General features: G+C 45.7%; 1 protein-coding gene across 9 annotated transcripts in view; it reads left to right on the top strand.

Moving 5' to 3' along the window:
* Positions 1-5,564: 5,564 nt before the first annotated feature.
* Positions 5,565-25,815, top strand: part of CHFR (checkpoint with forkhead and ring finger domains) — a 173,913-nt gene continuing 153,662 nt past the window's right edge. For 4 of the 9 annotated variants that reach the window (XM_069215257.1, XM_069215253.1, XM_069215262.1 and 1 more), the window contains exons 1-2: positions 5,565-5,642; positions 7,534-7,657. In XM_069215257.1, the coding sequence (XP_069071358.1) occupies positions 7,546-7,657 (112 nt within the window). In that variant the 5' untranslated portion in view covers positions 5,565-5,642; positions 7,534-7,545. Of the gene's footprint in view, positions 7,265-7,533; positions 7,658-25,815 lie in introns of all 9 variants that reach the window. The other 5 variants (XM_069215258.1, XM_069215259.1, XM_069215255.1 and 2 more) reach the window with 5 other exon arrangements.

Genomic DNA, 25,815 nt, shown 5'->3' with positions numbered 1-25,815 from the left:
CTCCCCTCATTAGGCCCAGGCGGAGAGCCGAGGAGGTATGCGCAGCCCTTTGGGCTCGTCCCTAGTAGGATTGGGCTATGCGTAGTCCTTCATTTGGGTCTCCTCCTCCTACCCGCTGACAGGACGCCAGGAATCGCGCCCGATTTATTCATCCAGCAGTCTCCTGGTTCTTGATTGTCTGCTTCTGCAGCCATATAAGATTGCAACATGGCCAATTGGATGCCCGAGGAGGAGGAGTATGGGCACTACGGCAAAGTTCCTGGGTGACGGTCTGTCTGAGGCGATTGATGCGTGAGTTGAGCATTCAGTGAGCAGGGCGCCACAGAAGATCAATCAGGCCCTGGTGGCTGCTCTGAAACCCATAACCCAACAGCTAGAGCAGTTCGCCAAGCAGCAGGGGCTGGTCCCTTTATCAGAGGGCAGTTCGGGGTGCATCCCTCCCCGTCAAGGCTAAGGAATCCTCCCTCTCTTGGCCTCATGATGGGGCCATATCAGCGCTAAAACAGTCTTCCAAGGACAATCACCTCTATGGTTCTATCCCTTCCCCCATAAGAGTTAATCCTTCATCCACCTCAGACCCCAGTGACTCTGACTTATCCCAATCCAGGAAGTCCCTGGGCAAGAGCGAAAAAACAAGGCAGGCTGCTTCCGCCAAAGACCAACAACTTACAGGCTCCCCTCCTAACCCGTTCCAATTCAACCCAGAGGAGATCGTGCACCCCCGGTCAGCCGACAGGGGTCCCAGCACCAGCTGTAGAGGACTACTTGCATGACAAATTACGAAAAAGCTTCAACAAGGAGGTCCGCAATAGGTTGCTGGCAGAATGTCCTAGGCCTGAGATCACCAGCAAGGTGGCGGAAACGCGTGAGATCGATGCAAGCATGCTCACATTTCTCAAAAAATTCACCAAGGATCCAAAGAAAGGGCTCGATCGAGACTAGCGGTCAGGCCAGGACAAGCTTCTGGACTTATCGGGTCCTCTGGTGAAAATCCTCAAAATGGCTTTGAGGGTCAAGGAAACCGGCGCTACTATCGACCCCCACACCTTAGCTGAGTGGACACAGAGGGCGATTCACCAACTGTGCCATATCATCCGAAAGGCGCAAATCGCTCCTCATGAGGATCGATCCGAATTTGACAGAGCTGGCACTGGTGGATGCAGGACCCCTGGCAGATGGTCGCCTCTTTGGCGACAAATTCATCAAAGACATTTCAAAATATGTCACCACATTTACACAACTGGACAAGGCGCAAGCAAATCTTTAAAAGGTCTTTCACTCTGGCTTTTTTGGCTGGGCCAGACGAGGCAGGGGCCGCTCCTCAGGCCGTCCATACTTGCAAGGCTCCCAAAGAGGAACTTTTAATCGGGGACAGGACTACAGCAGAGGTGACAGATTCTTCCCTTTCCTCTCCCGTTTCTCACAACACAGAGGTCAGAGAGGAGGCGCAAGATACAACGTCCAATCCTGTTTTTCAGCAGGTAAGAGTCTTAGATATATCTATAATTCAGTTGCAGGGTCGAGTGCAGTACCTTCTACGCAATTAGCATTGCGTGTCTCAAGTTGCATGGGTGTTACAAACCGTGCAAGGTTTTCACTTAGAACTTTATCAGACCCCTCTGCAACGGGCTCCTCCTCTGTATTTTTCCCTACAAGAGGCCAGATTCATAGATTTAGAAATTCAGGCACTGATGCAGAAACAAGCAGTTGCCTTCTGCAAACCCCATCCATCCGGCTTTTGCAGCTACATTTTTCTTGTCCAAAAGCGAGGGGGTGGGGGGACACCGCTTAGTCCTAAACCTCGGAGACTTCAATTATTTCATTGTTTACCGGTGCTTCAAGATGGAAGGCCTTCATCTACTGCCGGATTTACTTCAGACAGGGGACTGGTTGATGCGTTTAGGACTGAAGGATGCCTATCTCACTGTCCCCATTTGGCATCCTCACAGGAGATTCCTCCAATTCAGATGGAAGGACAAATGGCTGGAATATTTGGTCTTGCTTTTCGGCTTTTGTCAGCACCCTGGTGCTTCACCAAATTGCTCAAACCAGTGATAGCCCACTTGCGAAAGAAAGGGATTTGAATGATAATTTATCTCGATGATATTTTGATCATGGCTCAATCCCGACAGTTGGTGACGCAGCACAGTCTCATGACCATATCTCTCTTCCAGGACCTTGGGTTTGTTATAAACTAGAGCAAATCGAGCCTGGTACCCACCAGAATGGTGGAATTCTTGGGGTTTGTAATCAACTCGGAGACATTTCAATTGATCCTTCCCTGGTTCGAGCTTCTAGACATCAAGAGAGAGTTGGGAGTAGCCTTAGCACAACCCTCTCTGTCCCTGAGGAGAATAGCACGCATTGTGGGCCTTTTAGCTTTCACATTTCAGGCATTCTAACCGGGGCCTATACATTACCAAGCCTTGCAGAGGCTCAAGATTCAGCATCTAAAGAAAGGTCTGGCATACTCGGTTCAAGTTCCCCTGACAGAGGAGGTAAGAGCAGAACTCCAATGGTGGCTGACGCAAGTGGATGCCTGGAATGGCAGAGCCATTTTCAGCTTTCAACCGGAAATGATAGAGTCAGATGCCAGCCGGTGGGGCTGGGGAGCTCGACACGGGGACCTTGCGACGGGGGGAGATGGTTTCAGCAAGAACTCCGACTTCATATCAACTGTCTGGAGATACTAGCAGGATCATTTGCAATCAGGACATGGTCCCCCAAGAAAGTTCAGGCTCCATTCTGTTAAGGATGGACAATATTTCAACCGTCCGCTACATCAACAAGTTGGGGGGTACCAGATCGCCTCTTCTGGCCGAGATTGTCAAAGACGTTTTACATTATTAACTGACCCACAAGCTGGTAGTTGTAGCGGAATACATCCTGGGACGGACCAATGTAATAGCGGACTAGAATTCCAGGTACCTCAGAGATCACAGCGACTGTAAGCTTCTTCCCCCGCTATCAGGAGATATGGGGTCAGTGCAAGATAGATCTCTTTGCTTCCCATTTGAAACGGAAGCTGGAAGAGTTCTTCAGCTGGAGGCCAGACCCTCTTGCGAGGGCCACGGATGCCTTTTCCCAAGATTGGTCGGGGGATCTCAATTATGCCTTTCCCCCCTTTGCAATGATACCAAGAGTAGCGACTCAAATCAAGAGGCAGGCAGCGGAGGTGGTGTTGATCATCCCAGTATGGAAAGCACAGTTGTGGTTTCCATTGCTTCTAGAACTAACATGTGACTCTCCCCTGCTTCTTCCCTGGTCACAGGAGATGCTTTTGGGCCCCCTAGTAGTACAGCAACGTCTACTAGGAAGAGATACTCTTCAGCATGGAGAGCTTGGCGGGTTGGTGCTTGGAAAGGCACGTGGATCCCGTGGCAGCAGAGATAGTTGAAATTGTAAATTTCTTGTCGCAGAAGGTGGCTGAGGGCCTCTTTTACAGGTCAGTAAATACTTTTTGTTCCTCTATTTCAGCTGGGCATGTGAAGGTCAATAACAATCCGGTAGGAATGCACCCTTTAATTTCTACACTTCTTAAGGGCATTAGAGTATCTAATCCTCCGAAGCCAAAATATCAGTTTCTGTGGGATGCAAACCTAGTCCTCAAGTTGTTTGACAGATGGCCCGAGAACATTGACTTGACTAGAAAGCAATTATATGCCAAATTAGCAAAGTTTCTATGCCTGCCAGCATGTCGGCGTTCATCGGATGCCAAAGCTCTGGACCTTACAGGTAGAGTGTTTACACCAGAAAGTGTCTCTTTCAACATTACTAAAAGGACGAAATCGCTGTCTACATGTATATAGTATTTTGCATATCCTTTTAATACAAAATTGTGTGTTATAAATTGTTTGAAACAATATGAAGAATGTACTAGATACTAGAGCATTGAGGTTGGATGTGGCAGGTCAATTACTGATTGCATTACAGAAACCTTTCAAACCTGTGTCTGCTTCGACCATTGCCAGATGGCTAAGAGGGGTACTGGGCGAAGCAGGGATTGATGTAAAGCAGTTTGGGGCTCATTCAGTTAGGGGAGCGATGGCTTCCAAATCTGTAGAGCTGGGAGTGACAGTACATGATATTCTGAAATCAGTTGATTGGTCTTCAGATTCTAAAACAGTTTTATTACAAACCTGCGATTGATATTGCAACAAGAGTTTTTCAGTCAGCTTTGAACTAACATAATCTGAGCCTCCGGTCCTGATATAGAATGAAAAATGTGATAGCATTTCCGTGAAGAATTTTCAATTCTATTAAGGACACGAATGCGAGGATTATCACTCCCAGTGGATGCTTTGATAATGTATCATTAAGACATTGTATTATGTGTAATCAAAGTTTGTTATCAATTGTATCCCACACAGATTATTTAACAGTTAGGAACTGGACGCTACCTTAATGCTCTGTCTTGTTTCTTAGGATCAGAGCAAAAAGCGGAGTGAAGACAGAATTTCCTCAACAAGAGGTTGACGTGTCTGAATTCGGTACTTGCATGGAATGAAATGTTCGGAAGGATTTGTCATGTTGACGTCCTGCAAGTTGTTGTTGGCAGTTCATCACTCACGATACATTTCCATGGAGCAAAGAAAGAGGAGTTCAAGATGGTGTTAAGGACTCTAATAGGGTTTAATGTGATGTGATTGGTGGACATGTTGGGCTAAACATACTGGGAAATGTAGTTGAAGTTTTCTGTTTTGCGATTGGCTGCTGTTTTTTTAGTAAATAAATAGAAGCATAATCCTTAATAGAATTGAAAATTCTTGGCACAAATGCTAGCAAATTTTTCATTCTCCCATTGACTTCTATTGAAGCAGAGCCAATTTTAGGTGGGCGACAGCTAAAATAAAGCAATTTTTAGCTTAAAAAATAGGGAGTCTCTAGCCTGAATCAGGACTACTGACATGTATCCTCCAGCCCTCTCTCGCTTCAACTGACATACTCTGATGGTAAATCTGAACTCCTCATCCAAGATGGCTTCCTAGTTGGGTCTCATCAGATATTAGTTTCCTGGTCATTCACGTCAGATATTCGTTTGCTGGTTTGTCCTTTTTCTATCTCAACCATTTTAGTCTACAGGCAAATTATGTCCTTCTTCACGCCCAGGCAATCGGAAAAGTCGTCAAGTGATTCACCGTAGCAATTTCCGTGTGGCTCCACCTTCGGCTTGAAGCGAACGACGGTCGTGCCCGTACAGTCTTGTATATAATTTGCTTACAACGTTGTTAATAGAATAAAATATATTCCATTATGTGATGTTGGTCATAAGACTAGTTTTGTTATTAAGTCAAATACTGAAATATAAAAATGTAAATATTTAACCAACCACTACCTTTTTTGCAATACAAAATATTTTTAGCTTAAGATATCTAATACGTTAGAATATCCTGTGGGAAATGTTTAAAAAAGTGTTGATATCGTCTTTGACCGTCTTCTCGTTCGCTGTAAACGACGCCGTTTGAAGATGGCCGCCGCTCTCCCAGCATTCCCCGGCTAGCGGTAGTTCGGGGGAGTCCTCTTTCTATATTAACGCCTGTCTCCCGGGAGACGCTCGGGATGCCCCGCCCCCCGCCTGGCCTTGCTCCGCCCCTCGGATCAGCTGGTGTTGGGGAATGTTGATCTAACCGGAAGTGTTGGGGGTAAGGAGGGGCAGGGAGAGCTGCCCCGGGGGGCTGTGGGATACCCGTTTGGGGGGCCGGTCCTGGGGTCCTTGAGGAGGGGTGGCTCAGTCCTGGGCCCCCAGCTGAGGGTGCTTCAGCTCTGTGACGTGCCCCAGCCTTAGGCCCAAAGCTGGGGTGCCCCAGCTTGATGCCCCTGGGGTGGCAGAAGGGCCTGGAGTTCTGGGCCCTGCTTGCTGCAGATCTGGGCCCCCACTGGAGGCTGCAGCAGCCCCTGCACTGTGTTGGTGATCTGGGCCGTGGGTGGTGATGCCCTGGCCCTGGGTCTTTGATGGGAGGTTCCAGGCCACCTCTCCCTGCATGGGGTAGTTTAGCCTGGCTCCTGCTGCGATATTACCCTGGTGTGTGGCTTTACAACCCTCTAGTCTTACTGGAGAGTTATCCTACCCGAGCTTCTTGTAGGAGAATTATCCTGCCCTAGCTCCTTGCTGGAGGATTATCTCAACCTAATTTCTTTTGGTGGGATTATCCTCCCTGCAACATTGCTCTTGGTTTATTCTTCCCTGTTTTATGGGTGATGGATTACCCTGCCCTGGCTCCTTGCTTTGGAGGGGCATTAATACCATTCCTTCTTGGTGATCATGGCTCCTTGTTGGGGGAAGAGGTGGTAGTGTGGGTGATGGCAGTTATCCTGCCTAGCTCCTTCCTGGAGGATTATCTCAACCTAGCTACTTTTGGAGGATTATCATGCCTTGCTACATTGCTGTTGGTTTATTATTCCCTATTTTATGGGTGATGGATTACCCTGTCCTGGCTCTCTGCTTTGTAGGGGTATTACTGCCCTTCCTTCTTGCTCTGTATAAATTATACAAACGGGAGAAGGCCCATAAACCCAGTTGAGACCCGAGAACCTTCTTGCTGAGCTTGGCTCATTGTATGTGGAAGCCTTAGGCCAGTGGTTCCCAACCTTTTGAATTCTGTAGACCCTCACTTTAATATTACTTGGCTCCAGGGACCCCCACTGAATCATTATTGGAATCTGGGATCCTCCCCCCCCCCCACCCAAATTGAGTCATTAGTGAAACCTGGTGACCTAATCTGTTAATATTATTTAATTTTCTAAGCAGTCGCGGACACACTGAGGAGGCTTCCGGACCACAGGTTGGGCACCACTACCCTAAGCCACTGCTTGCTGAAGCACTAGCCCTGGGCCATTCCTTGGTGGATACCGAGTCCTAGACCATTGCTTGGGGCCCGTGCTGGATAGCACCCAACCCCACCACTCGAGGAGCGCCAACTTTGGCTCTCTGCTGGGAAGGTGCAAGTTCTTGGTTATTGCTAGGGGGATGAGTGGGATTTAAAGGGAAGAGGATTCAGGAATGGTGGTGTTGTGCTGGACCGATGTCCCTGCTGACAATGTGTGTGTTCACCAGATGGGTCTCCCTTCTTGGCGGTACACCATCCATGATCACACTTTGGTTGTTGTCTCTGGACGTGCTTGAAGGAAATGGAATTCGGACCTGGGCTCCCGCTGGCACCAGCTTCAAGCGCGTCTTGTAGAGGGTTCCCTCTTGGCTGTTCAATCCCTCAGTGTCATCTCTAGGTTGCCCTTGGTCCTGCTGTGGATGCTCCCTGCTTTCACAGTGAGTGATTTGGCGCACACCCCTGCTTTCTAAGCCGTAGCATAGTAAGGGCTCCCACTTCGTTAATTGTCCTTTCCTTCAAAGCCATGATTTAGGATTTGTTTCGTAGCCAGGGTCAGACAACTGGGCAGTAGTCACTACATGTCTCATTGCACATTGTACACCTGCGAGCTGGCTGGACTCTCTTCCATCCTTCATATACCCACTGTGCAGACCAACAATATTTCGTCAGCAAATGATAATTTCTCTGTCTATATTTCTCTTTTTAGATGTGAATTCAGATGGAAGGCTCAGAGGAAACCAAGCCATGGGGCAAACTCCGCCGCCTTGGAGCGGATTCAGAACCGGATGTTCTCCTCTGTAAAAGGGAGTGGACCATTGGCAGAAAAAAGGGTAAGAAGAACTGGTATGGAAAGCAAGTCTCTTCTTTCTTTATCCACCTCCATAATGATTTGGATTCTTGTGTTAACCACTCGGGTGAGACAACAATGTGTTTGTTTCATCATTATGTGTAGGTTTAGTTGTCACCTTTCGGACCTTCTGCCGCTTTGGGCATTCATTTGTTTAGAGCCCATAAGCGCCCCACTCGTGCTGTACAGAATGATTTAGTGGTTCCAAAAGAGTACTTGTTCATGGGTCCGGGTCGCTTTCAGTAGTGGTGTTGGGGCCTTGGTCCTATTGCTATGTAGAGTACCTCTATTTTAAGAAGCACACTGCTTGGCTGTTTTATTTCTCAGGGTGATCCAGAATTATGAGTCCAGCACTCAGATGGATATTTATCAGTTTCTCTTGTCTTAAATCAGATGATCAGAATTATATTGCTTAATTTGAGCTTGCGGCTTTGGGTACAATGACATGTTAATGACTGAAAGTGTTCTGGAGGTAAACCCTATTGCTTTGAAAATGCAGTAGATATTTTTCCAATTTTATTCTCTAACCACCTGAAGCTAGTGAAATTCTTCCAGTGCCCCAAGATGTGGACTGATTGTTTTACATTCAAGCAGAGTCTGTATTTAGAGTTCTTTACGGCATCTGTATTTCATTTTTAGCGACCCTGACATTGACAGTATTGCATTATTCCAGTTATAATAATATAAACAAAAGCCTTCTGAGTTCGAAGCAGTGAGTCTGTAGGTGAGAGGATCCTTCTCAGCTTCAAGAGTTGGTGTTTGTTTAGGTCTTACCTATCAAGCAGGATTAGGGGTCTGGTTGCGAAAGACCTATTGTGGGTTTACCATGCACTTACAGGGGCTTCCAGCCAGCCCACTGTTTACCAATGGTTGGCTTTATTGTCACTCTCATCTGCTAGCTTCTTATGCAATGGCTTTCCTTGTCCCAGCTTGTCCATCTGGTGTTTGACCCTCCCCTGGTGCATATCCTCTTTACTGTCTCTTTGGGCGCCTTGTATCATTCCGCTGCTTATTTTTAGGGAACTTTTTTTTTCCTTTTTGGTTAAACACTCCATGAGAGTGCACCTGTTTTTTTCAACTTTCCTCCTCAAATGCCTCTCCTCTCTCCTGTGGTTCTCTCTCTTGTGTACTTGTCCCCGCACTCCATGTTACGCTCTCTCTTGTGTGCTTCTCCCCTGCTTTACTCTCATCCTCAGTTGCTTTTCCCTCACCGACTGTTGCTTGTGTTTCTCTGCTTGTGCTGCAATCTTCTCTCCCTGTCCTTCTTCCCCATCCCCGTATTTCGGTCTCCCTTATGTGCTGCTTTCCCTCGTCACCCAACCCCCTTCTCTATTGCACAAGCCTGCCACAGTCTTTTTTTTAAATTTTGCACTCTCTTATTAAAAACATTCTTATTTTTTTATTTACCAATCCAAGTGGTGTCTGCTATCGAAAATCAAAAGGTGCTCGTAAAATTATTCTTTTGTCATTCGTACGGCACTACGTATGCTTACGCTCTCGTGGAATGACCTTCATCATTGCGTCTTTGTTTTTTGCCAATGCCGCAGAACATCATGAAAAAGCTTATTTTGCTTTTTCCCGATACAAGCCACAGCATCAAGAAGCCATTGGCAAATCCGTCAGGTCCCTAAGCCAAAACCTATTGGCTTTGCCAATGCATGTTATTTTTTTACTCATTCTGAGATCTGGTTTGTGAAGGAGAGCTTGGGGGGGAAATTACATGTATGTCATGTATGTCATGTAGTTTCTCTGCCCAAGTCAAGGGCAGTGTATCTATAATGAGGCCTTTAATGACAAGAATTTTAGTCTTAAGTCTTTTTGAAATTAAGGCACAAATCATCTCTCCATCATCCTGTTGTGTGACCTTTTTGCTCCTGTTTCACTTTATTCCCTTATCACATGTAGAGGTGAATATAATTTGTGCATGTTTGAAATTGAAGTTAAAGATGTGTGAATATCACGGCATGTGGCAACAGTGAGCTGTGGATGGTTAGAGTAACAATCTTCCCACCACTTCATTAAGGTCACTGCTTTCAGTCATGGACTTTTGTGTGATAGTCTAATCCCTTCTGGTTGCTGTGGTCTTGTTTTGCTTTATTTAACTAATTAGAATAAACACACCTGGAATTGTGATTTCAGGGCTGGAGACAATGTCTGTAATGTCCAGGAGTGAGGTGGCTGTCCTACCCTTGGGGGATACTCCATGTATTGGAATTTGTTGCCCCTGGCAGAGCCAACTCATATCTGTTGGCACTAATATTATGGAAATGAGCCCGGACCATGGTAGTGTGATGCCCAGGTCATTTTTCCCATTAGCACTGAAAGGCTTTATAAATAACTGTATTGCATGCTATAGATGAGTCAAGTAAAATTGTTATTTCTAGTTGACCTCCATTCATAAGAGAGGGCAGGTCTTCCCTGATGTTCTAGGACATTTGCCGCATGACTCATGTTTTGAAGATCATACAGTACATCAATTAGCTCAAACTTTGGACGTTGGCACTTAGTCTCACCCTCCATGATCTTCACCTGAAGAAGAAGGTTGAAACTGAGCTAGAAGCTCATCTATTCTCAGGAGCAGCAGTTGTTTTCTTTAACAGTGGTGTACTAAACAGCTAGTCATTAACATTTTATAGTAGATTAGTGACACATTTTTGCATATCGTCTAAAGCAAACCTCTCCAGCAGCACTTTTATTGCCCTACAGATGCACTAATTGCACGCTATAGAGTCATGAATCAAAATTGAAGAATTTGTTAAATGTAACCAGACAAATATAGACAAGCCGTAGAAGATGACGGCGACAAATTGAACCTGGATCATCCTGTTTGGTTGGTACTGTCCAGGTTGTCAAGGTTTAGTCTTGCGTTCACAAGTCTCCTATAACCGTTTGGTCCCAACCCATTTTGGTTTTGATTCCGTGACAGTTCAGGTAAATAGGTTCCATACACACCGTGAAGAATGGTGTTATGTAAAATTGTAAACTTTGGGGTAAGTGAAGAAGGAGGGCAGAAACAGAGTTTAATTACTGTCTTCTAGGTTGGGATGACATTGTTTGGTTTGTGCATTATCTTAAAAAAAGCTTCTCTCTTCACAAGGTACTTGAGGGAGGCATACAGTTCTTTGGAATTTGTTTTTATATGTTGGAGAACATTATTGGATGTCAGAAAATCGTAGGTTGTTTCTTTTCCCAGTACCAGTTTTACTGATTCTGAATTACGTTTTTACTCTAGATGTGATCTGTTTCTCACTAAATAAAAATAATACCAAATGGCAAATTATTATAATAACATTTGTCTTATGTTTTCACTTGTAGAAATGTTTCGAAGATTATAAACCAAAGAGATCTGCTTTGGCTTTTGATGCATTCATTCTTGTGGATAATCCATATGCCTACATGCTTATGCAACCATCTACCTGTGAATACAATGTGTCTGTGTGATGGTTGTATCTATGTATATTATTTCTGTCTGCATTGGATTCATGGGTATTTGTATGTCCATGTTTCTTTTTCTCTGCACTCTATGCCTGTTGGTTTATTTGTGTGTAGGTGTGCTGCAGGTTTAGTGCTTTATTTACCTGTGTCAGCGTGTGTATGCATTTGCTCCTCTGCTACTTGCTTCAATGTGCATACACTACATAAATGCCAAGCCTGCTGACTTCGTCTGTAGGTGTACGTTTTGGTGCGGTGATGCTAGTTAGGATCTATTTAATTGGTGTCACTATAGTGAAGCATGGATCGCATTTTCTGCCTCTGCAAAATAGTTTGTTCATTCCTACCTAGCTTTAGTGAAAATTGATGTGTGGCACACTTGATCCCTTTTTATGGCAATGTTTGCTCTGGCAATCTTGTAGCATAAATCTTTTAGGGAAGATGTTAAAAGCAACATTTTCAGTCTTACAGCATGCCTTAATATTGGGGCTGCAAGTCAAAACGAAAGGCATTCTTCCTTTATACTCAGTTTCTGTTGCATTTATTTCAGTGTTTACTGTATCAATTGGAATATTCTTTGGACTAATGATTAATAAATGCACCATTGTTTGCTTAAAACGATCCAGCTCTAGTCTGGTTTGAGTTTGACTCATTTTGAAGGGCAGAGTGCCTCACAAAAGGACTTGAAGCAGGGTTGCTTACTTTCCTCCATGTTGTTTAACTTTTGGACCACTGATTTGCATTTTGCTCTGTTGAAGGCACCGATTAATCCTAGATTTCTGCACGTGTTCCATGCTCTACGTTTTGAAGTTTATGGTATTCACCTTATTTGTACTCAAATTGCCAGGTGAAGAGAACTAGATGCATTTTTCCAATACTGTGCAAAAAACAAATGTAGAATTAACCAAAATGAATCAAATATTTAATGTTTTGCTGGCAGAAAGTGTGTTCTGATTTGGAAGCTAGGGGCACATGACGTGGAAGGCTTGGGCTGTCTTGGTATAGTCGGTATGTTCCAAGTACAGATCATCACTCTCAAATATTAATTAGCCGTAGTCATTTAATTAAAGGAGAGGAATTTATTGTTGGTATTGATAAAAGTAGCTTAAACATGTAGGTGATACTAATATTAACATATGACTCCGCTAACTGTTTTTTCAGTTAGAATACATTGAGAGTACAGGTTGGAGGTTGGCACTTGAGCAGGTTTATTTATAAATGAGATTAGAGTCAGTTCTAGTTAGACATCCACTTGACATCTTTGTATTTAACACAGTGGGAACTGACATAGTATTCTGAGCTGCTAATTGGACCTCTGAGTTTATTGTTATAACTGGGTGTTAAGGTATCCATCTTTGATGAATTAGAGAAATAGAACATACTTTGTTAGAAGTAGTTGTGCATAAGAAGTGGCTGCATGGAAGTTTGTTTATTCTTGAATGTTGGAACCTACTTTCCATGATGCCACTGGTGATCTAATGCTTAAATCAAAATGCGAAAAACAAAAAGGTGATGGATGGAATGCTTGAATTAATCTCAGCCACTGGCAATCACTCTGGCTGCATCCCAATCTATTGTTTTTTTTTGCCCACCATGCACGTTTGTTTGGACCCAGCCATTTGCAAATCAGTCTTGACCCTGCTCCCCATGGGGACAGTCCAGTCCGAACTGCCAGGCCAAGTCCTCCCTGGACCAGAAACAGCATCCTGGGACTGATACCTGCTGCCATGTGTCGGAGCGTTTTCAAGATGGCAAAATACTTTGGTCACACTAAACTTGAGGGCTGGGTGTGACCGTCTGGAGTGTGCTATTTCAATTCTAGTGTTGTCCCACATCTTATGCTAAAATCTAGTTTGAACAGGCACTGTGCTCATAACAAACCAAGAGATAGAAGTCTAGTGGGACAAAAGCAGAGTCCTTCAGCAACCAGACAGGGCACCCTCAAGAATTGTCTCATCATCCTGTTCTCTCCTTTTCAAGGGCTCCCCAAGTGTTGAATGCTGCTCAACAGTCCTTCAAGCAGGATTTGACATTGTGCTGTCTAAAGAAGGCCCACAGCCCCCACCCTGCATTTTTGGCTGAACACAGTGGATCCCCAATTGGTTTGCAGAAGCAAAAGTAGATAGTACTAACTATTTTGTGGTAGTGTGGGTGAGCAGTTAGGCTTATCAGAGGGTAGTGCTAAGCATTTGTTGTACTCACAGAAGCAATAAATAAGCGCACACTCAAAACACGTCCAGCAAACCAGCTCTTATTGAGGACTCGTGGACCAATCTTGTAGATTTAAGATGAAGACTGGGCAAGGGTCAGGACCACACAAACAGGGCACACTGGGAAGCACTGGGGTGGCCGGGTGCAGTGGTACAGTACAGCATCGGGTGCCCAATGTATTTCAGTGGGGGATTGGTCCCCGTAGCTGGGGGGGTCCAGTCGGGGACAACCAAAAGGTAAGTTGCAAACGTGGGCTGCTCGGGGACGTAGGTGAACCTTTGGACCTCTTCACTAGGACCCAGGGGCGACGGATGCCGGCGTGTCCTTTGGCGTCGGGTTTCCTTGTCCAGGAGCACTTGCAGTTGGGGGGGGATGTCCTGTGGTCTGAGGCTGCAGGTGTCGTTGTGGAGTCCAGGAGGGGTGAAACCATATTGTACTCGAGCTCAGGAGAGCTGGGGGACATCGTTGACACCAGGGGTCCACTTCAGCTCGTGCCGGTGGCGACAGGTGGAGTGGTCGCTTTAGGTGTCTGGTTTCTCTCACAACAGAAGCTGCGGGATAGGGGGCCTGGTTTCAGTGGCTACAGGTGACTTCAGGGAGTCTAGGAGAGGTGAACCCATGATGGGCTCTGACTCTGGGTAGCTGGGAAATCTTGTTGGCACCAGAGATCACTCCCACTCAGGTCAGTGACGGAGGGTGCAGTGGTGACTACGGGTATTGGGTCTTTGCCGTTCTGGAGGCTGTAGAGTCCTTTCTTTGGAGTTGGTTGGGGAGCAGCTCCTCTGCACACAAGAGACTTGAGTCTTTTTCGAAGGCAGGCAGTTGTCCCAGGTTTCTGGAGGATGAGCTGTCTTTTGGTGCAAAGTCTATCAAGGTTTGCAGACAAGCAGGCAGAGTTGATACCAGGTCAGCTGCTTCTCCTCTTCTGCGTGTGCAACTCATCTTTGTTCTTGGTCTTCTTAGGTCATCACAATCTGTGTTCCGGGGTTCAGAGGTGCCACCTAAATAATCAATTTAGGGGCATTACAGGGAGTGCCAGGTGGCAGCCAACAGGTTGCCCACCTTTAGGGTGACTACAGCCTTTCTATGACCACCTCTGTTGGAAGATGGGCATAACCCTTACTCTAGCGGCCTAATTCCTTTCAAATCAAGAAGGAGGAATTTAAATAATGGTGTCCACTTAAGCTCGTCCACCTTAGGTGTGGGACTGGCATGAAGTGGGCACACCTCCTAATCTGACTAATTTTCCCATCTGTCTTGCCACCAAAAGTGGGGTCAGGACCTGGGGGTTGGTCATCTTAGCCATTTGGAAAGACATGGGTCACACTACAAAGGCGACTAGGCCTTCAAAGCTATCCAGCCTGGAGGAGGTGTTGACATCCCCGCCTATATACAGTCCTTTGTCTCTGGACCCCGAGAGTGCTGGCTCTCACCTTAGTTGGTCAGAAATATGGCTAAGGTGGCTGAACTGGACAGAACCAGTCACTTAACACTAGCAGCTGGTAGGTTTCAGAACACACTAGAAGCTGCTAGGTTTCAGGAGGCACCTCTAAGGTGCCTTCTGGGTGCATGTATTAATAAATCTAACACTGGAATCAGTGTGGGTTCACGAATATGAGATGTTTGATACCAAACATCCCTATCTTCAGTGAAGCCATCATGTAGGTGGGGAACTCGTAGTGTCCAGTGCCCAGCACATTTATTTAAAATTACTTCCCTGGTCACTTACTATGTCTGAGAATCGACAAAGACGTAGCAGTGGCATATCTGCTTGTGCTGATATGTCCTCATGTTACATAATGCACCCTGCCATAGGACTGTAAGGCCTGCTAGAGGGGTGACATATATATTTCATGCAGTATTGGGGGTCATGGCACACAGGCTGTCCCATGTCCTGTTTTCAGTTTTGGGAGCACCATGTCATGCAGCCCGCAACGGCAGTCTGCAAAGGGTTGGTGTTGGGTTCCTCAGAGTGGCACAAGTTGTGCTGCTGTTGTGAGCGGCCCTTTTCAGTACCCATGCCCTAGGTACCTGCGGTACCATTTACTAGGGACTTACAGGGGGCTGAAGGGCCTGGTCACTTGGGGATCCAGTGACCAGATGTCTTGTTTTAGGGAAGAAACACTGGCACTGGGGACCTTGTTAGCAGGAAACCAGTGCACATTAGTCGAAGTTGCATCTAAAAAGTGGGGGGTGGGGTACTGCAACCAGAACCCAGCTCCCTACAGTCCTCTTTTGTGCATGTGGAGACAGTGGAGCCCCTTCAAGTGTAGTGTGTTATGAGTGCAGTGTGGGAGGTTGAGAGTGATTCTGGCCACAGAGTGCTCACTGTTCTGCAGCCTTCTGCTGAGTTTTTGGGTGATTCCCAGCATAAAGTGTCTCCCTGTAGTCTAACTGGCTTGTGAGTAGTGCATGCATGACAGTTTTCTGGACACTGACACAGCATCTTCAGAGTAAGGAAGCATGAAGCATTGATGGCGTTGACTTGTGCAGTCACGTCAAGTTTGCTGTCAGTGTTCTGGCATGGGTGGTGGGGTGTTGGTCCAAGCGCTGTTGGGCACCATGTGGAGTCCCATGGTGAAGTACTCTGCCAAAGATCACGATTTCAGTCCTTTTGGTTTTAAGTGTTAGTTGGTTTTCATCCAGTGACCGATTTCAGTCATGCAGGCATTGCACTTGATCCGGGTAGGGCGTCTTGTGCATGAGGGAGAGAATGAGATGTGTGTTGCTGGCATAGGAGGGGATGTTGAGAGAATGGATGATGCTGACTAGAGGGATCATGTATGCGTTGAAGTAGGTCGGGTTCAGAGAGGATCATTGCAGAATCCACAGATGAAGTTGCAGGCATCCGAGGTGTACGGTGCCAGGCTGATTGCCTGGGTTCTTCCAGCCAGGAATGAGCAGATCCATTGGAGTGTGTGTCCTTGAATTCCAATGGCATGTAAGTATTGGATAGGAATGGGGTGGTAGCCTGTGTCAAATGCTTTGGAGAAGACCAGGAGGATAAGGGCTGCCATGTCTCCTCTGTCCAGAGTCATGGAGATATCATTGGTGGCAGCGATGAGGGCAGGTTTGGCGGTGTGATTGGCTCTGAAACCAGTCTGAGTGGTGTTGAGGAGTTGGTGGTTGTTGAGGTATTGGATGAGGTGTCAGTTGGTTATTTTTCTCTAAGATCAGGCCTCAAAAAATCATTAAAATATTACTAGACCTGCAGGTCGAGTAGCTTCAATTATCTACTCGACCCAACTGTAATGGCATTGACCCGTAAACGGGTCTCAAATTGTGTGATCCTAGGCAAATATTGTATTTTACAGAGTTTCCTTTTTCTTCATTCTCACATGAGTGCACCTTAAAATCTGTGAGTTCAGCATTTCTGCTGTAAAAAATAAAAATAAAATCCTCCTTTGTTTGATTAAATACAATAACGTTTGCTCCATGCATAATAAATCTAGCCCACATATAGGGTACACATGATCCAGGACTTGCCTCTTAGTTTACCAATAGCTTTGCCATAAGGGCAGGAGTGTTTCCCAGTTTATGATTAAACACTCACTTTTAATAAGTATATTACTAAAGCATGATGTGGTAGCGCATATTTACCGGTATTAGATTTCTAAGAAGTGTCCAAAAACCTTCTCACTAACTTGCAGCTTTACTGATAAATCTATATAGTGGATTAACAATAATCTGTGACAATTGGATTTCAGAAAACCTATTTATCATTTGCACATCACCAAGTAAAGTGTTATGACTTTTTTTCATCATATTAGAATATTTTTTTCATCACACAGAATTACGTAAAATGGTCTTTCACAGCTACTGAAATATATTTTCTTATGTTTGTAAAGTTGACATAGTTATATAAATGTTGTGTGTTAGGAAAAACCTGATACCGACAGCCTTTCATTTCACACAGGCCAGACAGTTCACCTTACAAAACTCTGAAGGCACAAGGAAAAGTAAATGCATTGCAAGAAGACAAACTGGCTTTTGACCTCTGTCTCTGAACACAGAGCATATGTGACAAGGATAGGATTTAAAGGCATCTTATTTTCTAATTCAGTTTCTGACTGACCAGAACACCTGTTTTTTGTCAACTCAACAGAAGGGACGAGTAGGTTCTAAAAATAACTCGACCTTATAAAATATGACTCTCCATAGCGAGTGGTAGAGTAGATTTTTTTTTAGCCCTGAAGAAAATGGGCGAGAATGGTAGAGGGGAAAATCTATCTGTAGTTGGCAAGCATTGAAGGGTCTGTGGAGGGTTTCTTCAGCAATGGGAAGACAATTGCATGTTTCCAAGCATCTGAGAATATTGCAGAAGAGGTGGAGGCATTCAAAATAGGTGTGAGCATAGTGCAGATAGGTTGTAGTCCTCTGGAGTAGGCGTGGTGGGGGCAGGGGTCCGATTGGGCTCTTAAGTGGATGGACCTCATGGTGGCGGCGGTTGCTCTGGGGTGATAATGGGCCATATGGCTAGCATTGGTTCTCTGGATAAGATTGGAAGGTGTTTGGCGAGGTCTGTCAGATCCAGTTGTGGGTTGAAGTTCCTGTAAATGGCAGTGATTTTGTTGCTGAAGAATTGAGAGATATTGTTACAGAGGTCCTGGAAGGGTGTGACCAAGTTGGAGCTGGCTGCAGGGAGGTGAAATCCTTCCCAGTGGCAAATATTTCTTAGCTTGTTTTGGGCCTTGCATCAGCGCAGTCCTCCAGCAGGTGGTTGAGATTAGTTGGTGGTAGCGTTTCATAGCGGATTTGAACATGCTCCTGTCTGCATTGTCTTGTCTCATTCTCCATTTGTGCACCAGTTTGCAGTGGCGTTTTCATCAGTCAGAGTTCCTCTGTGTTTTTTTTTTTTTCTCTCTCTCTCTCTCTTGTACAGGGGTATTTCGGTCTCTCGGTCTTCTGATTAGATGCATTGTATCTTTCCACCGCTAGCTTGAGAGGGATCCAATGCTTTCTGAAAAAAAATAAACTTTTTTGAATGCAGGTTTTTCATCATCTTTTTATTTATTCTAGTCAAATCTTTGCTTTTCAAGTCTTGGGGCCTGACTTAGATTTCAGCATATGGGTTACTCCATCACAGGGTGATGGGTAGCCCGTATGCCAAAATCTAAATCCCATTATATCCTATGGGATTTAGATTTCGGCAAACGGGCTACCCGTCACCCTTGTGATGGAGTAACTTGTCTGCCTAAATCTAAGCCAGGCCCTTAGTTTAGCAGAGCACCAGGCAGAAAGTGACTACTAGTAAAGATGCCTTCCCCAATTAATAAATTAATGACCAATGGCCATGCATTAATTTGTCACTCTCCACAGTGGAGCATCTCTAAATGGTACTGAAAGTGCTAAGCTTGTACCACATGACCTGGCTTGATCATCTCCCAGTTAAATGATAAAACTCCATTCAGTGAAGCCTTTGTTTGAATACTCCATGCAGACTGAACCAAGCCGTTCTCTGGTGATATTCCTGAGTTAGTAAAATATCTACACAAAGACTAGTAGATAACAGATTAGAATCCCAGCATGGTCATTTTAGCAAAAATGTTCATAAAATATTCATATCAGTCCATCTAGCATTCACATACCTAGTAATAATTCAGTTTGTGAGGTGTACCACATAAACAGTCAATATTCAGTATTCTTAACAGATGAGTGCCATTTCACCTCCCGTGCGAAGTTGTGCACAGTTTTATGGCCAAAGATTTGAAATATCCTCAAACCCACTTGGAAATTTAAGAACACTTGGGCTAGTGACTTGGGCTGGCAATTGCATGAAAAACATGTTTGTTTTATTGTCTCCAAGGAATTGGATAGCAGTACTTGTGCAATGTTCGTCAAACTTCCTCATACTGTTGGTGACATGAAATTTCTTTATTTGCTTTGGCAGCTAATTTGAGGGGACTTTGACAGTATTAGCACACTTTTTGTTCTGAAACAAGAGATACTACTTTTGCTGGTTTCTCTATTTTGTTATTATTGGTTCTATAGAGATAGCCAGTTGGTGTAACTGAAAAGACTTACAGCACATGAGGCACATCATTTCTTCTAGGCCAGCTTTGCAGCTGGGCCTGGTACCGAGCCTGGTGAGGATTTACACATTTTACCCCTTTGAATCACTTGACATCAGTCTTGGATGTTTCTTAGAAACACTATATTGTTACACCAAACCAGAAAAAAGGCTCAAAATAAGGGTGATTTCCAGAAAGTCTTGGATGCTTACCTCCTCTCCGTTTTATTTTCTGTATAGCTCCATCACTAGTCACAAATATACATACATGGCCATATTTAAAAACTAGACTCCCACCACTAGGATCTATTAGTTGCAATACACAAATCCATACTTTTTATGAATGCGAGGGGTTTACTATTTCATTTAGCAACTGTTCAACAAAAACAGGCAGTTACTACATAGACTAGTCGAACTTTTTATGCCCTGAAGATAGTGGAAGGAGGGGTAGCTAGTAGGGTAAGGGTACCTCTAGGGAGAGTCCATGTGCCTAGTACACCTGTACACATGTCCCTGAGGAATTAATTCTCTCTGCCTTGCTACATTATCTTAAAAGCAGATGCCATGTGTCCGCTTGAGGGAATTAAAATATGCTGAAAGTCTGGTTAAATGGCTTAATTAGGACTGCTGTGGACAAACCAGCTTTTTTTTTTCTTTCCCGCTAAGCTCTTCTGTTGTTTTGTCCGTCTGTTTTGGTGGCATTTCAAAGCCATCTGTTCTTCTGTTTTCCCCTTTCTTGGAGGAATTTATTGTGAAGCTTGCCCAGCCTGCATCTGTTTGTGCGTTTCTTTTTTTTTTTTTTCATATTTTCGTCAACCTCCGTACAATTTGTAAACAAGACATACTTGAAATATAGATTTATGTGAACCACAGCTTGTGTATTTTTTTGTTTTGAATCTGTTTTTTGGTTTTATCAGGGTGTTAACAACGTGATCAAATAGCAAAGTCAATTACTGTTACAAACATGGTGTAAAGTATTAGCAATCAAGCAGTTTTTTGGGATGCATCGCTTATTTGACATCAGGAAATGTTATGAAGAGCAAGCAGCCATACCTCAGCTTATAAGTGTCTTGCTGGAATGAACATCATGTCCTAGGGGAGGAAACACAATACAATTGAATTGATCAGCTACCTATGCAAGGGGTAGGCCAACAATTCTATTTAAGTGAAATAGGACAACAGAAAAAGAAACCATGATTGTAAAGCCCTCTGCGTCTCGCACCCAACATGTTTGATCAGGAGAACACATGATTCCACTGATTACCATAAAGACCTGGAAGAAGGCAACCTTGGGAACAGGGGGTGCTAGACCTCTACAAATGTCATTCAGTCAGAGAGGGGTATGACCAATTGTCATTTTGTCCCCGCCGTCCAGTGGGTCCACTCGAATCTCAGCCTCTTGTTGTGTGTTAGCCTTGAAGTTTAACAGGGCAGTGGCTCAGTTAGTAGCTTTGGTGTATTTGCGCAGTCCTAGGCTATCATCCCTGTGCAGCGCAATGCTCTCCGTCCGTGCCCATGTAAGGATAGAGTGCGTCCAGGCTACAATTGTTGGGGGTTCAGGTGATGAGTTGTCTAGCCGACAGAAATCCCACATCAAGAAAACGAGACATAACTCTGCATTTCTTGTCTCTGTGTGTTAGACCTGGCCTTTTGTATAGGGTCCTTTCCAAACTTTTTGCCTTCCTCCGCCTATTTTTTTTCTGACCCTTTTTTGTTGACGTTAGGACTCTGAGCACTTTTCCACTGCTGATCAGTGCTAAAGTCAATTCTAAGCTTGGTATGATTGGCTTACACCTAATTGGCACATTTAATTAACCTGTAAGTCCCTTGTACAGTGGTATCCCTTATACCTAGTGTCTCTAAATTAAATGCTACTAGTGGGCCTGCAGCGCAGCTGGCCCCACCCACAGAAGTAGCCTTTCAAACCTCTCTCAGGCCTGCTAGCGCAGGGTCTGCGTGTGCAGTTTACTGCCACAGTGACCTGACATCTAAATTCACTTGCCAGGCCTGGAACTCCCCTTTTACTACATTTGTCATGCCATGCTAGGCCCTGGCTTGCCCTGTGGGCAAGGTGCTGTGTATGTAAAAGGTAGAACATATGTCTTTATGTACTACATGTCCTAGTAGGGACAAATAGCCTATTTGATTTCTCACTACTGCGAGTTCTGCCTCTCTCATAGGATTGCATTGGAAATCCCCTAACGTTCTAAGTGGTATTGTCTGATTTATAAGGGGTGGCGTATGCATGTTTGGTATGGATGGAATGATAGTGAGAAATGCTGCTTACTGGTGTTGGGTGGATTTTTTTTATTACCATTATAGAAATGGCAAGTTTAGAAAGTGGACATTTCTCTGTGCTTATGACTCTGGTGTTTTGCAGCTTGACTCCAATCCAAGTCTGGGGCAAAGTAACAGCTAGGCTTTGTGCATACTTTTCAGACAGCCTGTACACAGGGAGGGTGGAGGTGTCACAAGAGTGCATCTGCATACTGAATGGTCTTCTTGGGCTAGGAGAGGTAGAGGCGGGGCACACCTGCATCTGTAAAGACTGTACCCTGGTCTCACACAAAGGGCTTGTTTACCCCCCTACTGATGTCTGGAGCCAGTGCTGGAGGAGAAAGGGAACATTCCTGGAACAGATTAGTGCTGATTGGAACACCCTCTGCCCCTTTGTGGAAGCTGCGCAAAATGAGTATAAGTACACCAGTTTGTCCTCCACATTTTTATATCACAGTTGAACCTGGGACCAAATCTCTGCCAAAGGACAGCTACACTGCACAAGGGACTCATCTGGATTGCTCTGTTGCTGTTGCCTTGGTGCCAGCTGCTCCCTGACTGTGGTCCCCCGCCAAGGTACTGGGGTACTGCCAGGAGGAACCGCCACTGGAACCATGGGCTCTGTTGTGTGCTGGCCTGCTACATACTGCACTGTTTTCCTGCCCCTTGTCCGTCCACACCTGCAACCACTAGCGCTTGGAGAGCGATATATATATATATATATATATATATATATATATATATATATATATATATATATATATATATATATATCTTTAACTGGTTTCCCGTCACCAAAGAAATAGTACTTGGTGAGCGCTACTGGATGCCCAATATGTTCCCATTAGGCGCATGGTGAGCGCTTCATCTGGGGACTGGTGAGAGGCTTGCACCCTGTTCTAGGAGCATTTTGTGCAGGGCGCCTGGCTCTGTGCATTTCCAGCAGCCATTGCACCTCACAAAGCTCCCTCAGGGTGCCACCCCCCTCCTGGGATGCTGCCCCCCTGGCTCTTTGTTGTGAGCACAGTGCTTTTTGCCTCCCACTGTGACCCCATCCAGAGGGGTCCCCTCGGTAGGCTAGTGGGGGTGGCAGCAGTACCACACATCGAGGATCCACCAGTGCGGCCCTTCCCCTCGAGCAAGCCTGTTGCAGGTCACCGGTGGAGCTGAGGACGTCTCCCCCAGCCCAAGTGGCTTGAGCCCAGAAGCGGGGCCCGGGCAGTGCAAAGCCGCGATCCAGGAGGCTACCACTGGGGAAGGGTGAGCGAGAGGGAACCGAGCCACACACTGCAGATAGCTGCACCGCCTGTTCGCGGGCAGCTGCCTGACCCTGTTTCCCTATGACAGGGGAACTGTGAGAAGTCCCCCTGCCGACAAGGGAGGTGTTGTGGGCTTTTCCCTTTGTTCCCTGCCAAGCCACGGGCACATGGATCCCTAGTGGCTGCGCCGAATGCTCGCGGGCAGCTACCCTGTCAGAGCTTGCATGTGGGGAGATCAGGAGAGGTAGTGTTCCCCCACCCCCCCAACGTGATAGGTGCTGGCTTTCTTCTGTCCCCCTGCCCGCCACACAGGAGGTTGCAGGGGTTGTTCTAGGGGTTGAGCTACTCTGGACGGGGTCGAAACCTACCCTGAAGCACCGTCTCGCCGGGGGCCATTTAAGCAACCCTAGTACAGCCAGAGCACAGGAGCTCCCCTGCCCGGCATAGTGGACAAAGATCCACTAATTAGTTTACCCATGGAGCTCCAGGGTGCACCTGCCTCATAGAATCAGCCATGTTGGTGATTTCCATGTATGTGATGCCTGTATTCCATTTTCCCTCTGTGTGGATACTGCATTACCTGCTGCAGATGTGAACTAAGGTATATGCCACACTGCTATAATTGGGGTGATGGGCATAATGGTAGGATCTGCCTAATATACAGTGGGAGGGTGGTTAATGTTTTATGTGACTTATGCTATAGGGAAATGGTTCTCTTCCCCGTGCATTCCTGATGATGTCTTGGCATTCCGGCCAATGTATTTATTATTCCATGTGCCTCAATGTTGGTGAGAATGATGACTTGCCCTTTGGGGAACATTTCATTCTATGTGCATTCATGATAATATGTTCATTCTGCCATGTACATTGTTGGTGCTAATGACAACCTGACTACTGCGTGTGCTGCAGAATACCAGTACCCTATATGTTTACCTGACTACTGCCTATTGCCGCGGAGTACTAATAACCTGTGTTATGTTCCGACAACTACTTGCTTAGCAGGGTCTTACTGATATGTCGTGTTTAGTCTAATGATGTTTTATGCAATACAGTTGATTTTTATATAAGTTGTTGTTGTGTTTCCTTTGTGGTGTACTTATTGTGTTCAGTGTGTTTGTGCAAACGCTTTATACATTGCCTCTGGAATAAGCATGACTGCTTCTGCAGAGCTACCAGGGAGGTGAGCAGGGGTTATCTTGGTTGTGTAATTCACTCGCCCTGACTAAAGTGATGGTTTCTGCCTGGCATAGATGCATACCCTAGCCAACTAGAAATCGCATTTCAAACATCTGTGGTAGAGACCTAAGAGACTTATTTCTCATCTGTGGAGTGCTGGACACTTTGTGCAGGTGGACAATTTAGACGTGACACCTCGCCAGTGGTGTTGGAGAGATGGACAAGCCCAAAGCACGTGGAGCAGGTCTGTGTCGACCAAGTGACATCAGGGACGCACAGTGTCTGTACAGTGAAGGTAGTGAGAGGTGGGCTGAGGTTGGCCAAGTCAACCTCCCAGCATTGATGCAGTATGAATTTGCAGTGACTCCGCAAACCAATGTATTTAAATGTCGGCCTGGTCCCACAACATGAAGGTACTGTACATTGATGTGGGTTGGATGTTCTTGCATCATGTCACTCCATTTGTTCGCCAATGACGTGAGTAGTGAGTTATGTAATAGGAACTGGACAGATGGTAAGCCTGTATCTTCCATTAGTGTCTCATACGGGATGAGGGCACCGGCTTGATAAAGATCTCCCAAGGTATGCAGAACAATTGCATGCCAAGTGGCTAGTTCAGCTGATGAGGTGAAGTTGCAGCCTCTAGGTGTACCTAGAAGGGCTAGTGCTGGTGCATAAGGAGCTGTGACTGTGTGAGATAGAGGCTCAGGTGATAGCAGCAACATGCCACTTCCAGCAGCAAAGAGTCTGGTGTTTTTGCTTGGGTGCATGGGTGAAACAGGTGAAGGGTCTTGGGCACAGTCCAGGCGGGTAATGTTGTGGTGGTGTCAGCTAGTTGAAAGCCAACTACCCATTTAGCCACCCAATGAAGTTGGGAGGCAAGGTAGTACTGCTCTGTGTTTGGTACAGCAAGTCAGCCCTGATGTGGGGGCAAGTAGAGTTTCTCAAGCGCCACCCTGCAAAGCGGTTGAGCGTCAGAGCACTTTTGATGGAGCTAGTGTGCACGTCTCCGAGATCTGGTTGCAAATTGTCGGCAGAAAGGAAGATGACATGTGTTCCATCTCCTAGAGGAATGCCCCTGGTCTTGCCCTGGTCCAAAATATCAATCGCGAGAGGCTCTATTGCCAGGGAAAAGAGTACTGGGGATAGTGGGCAACTTTGGTGGTCTCCTCTGTGTATGTGGGCCAGTTCCAAAATGAGAGAGCCTGTCATGACCATGGCTAGTGGTTGGGTATACAGTAACTTAATCAGTCTGAGAAAATGTTCTGCAACACCGTAACAAGGCAGCGCGCCAAGTTCTAATATCAGGCACCCTGCTCGAGGCCAACACTACAGGGAATATTTCAAGTGTTATGTGCTGGAACAAACCTTTTCTGGTCCGGGTATACCAGTGTCGGGACCAGGGCACTAATCGGTCTGCAAGGATCTTAGATAGGACTTTGTAGTCTGTGTTAAGCAAAGCCAAAGGCCTGTATGATCCCAACATGGTAGGGTCTCTATCTGGTTTAGGGACGGAGATGAGTAGCACTTAATGCTGCAAAGAAGGAAGGTAGGAAGCTGAAAGCGCTTCATCATATAGAGTTTGAAGGCGAGGAGCAATGAGTGTAGCATATGCTCTATAGAATTCAGTAGGCAGGCCATCTGGACCTGGGGTTCTGCCTGTGGCAAGGACTCGAATAGCTTCTTGTATTTCGAACATTGTGATGGGGTTGTCTAGATCTGGTCATTGATCAGGTGTAATGCAGGGTAATGTTAGTGTGGAGAAGAAGGAATCTA

This window comes from Pleurodeles waltl, chromosome 11, assembly GCF_031143425.1.
Source record: "Pleurodeles waltl isolate 20211129_DDA chromosome 11, aPleWal1.hap1.20221129, whole genome shotgun sequence".
Lineage (NCBI taxonomy): Eukaryota > Metazoa > Chordata > Amphibia > Caudata > Salamandridae > Pleurodeles > Pleurodeles waltl.
This window is presented reverse-complemented; position numbering and strand designations above follow the sequence as displayed.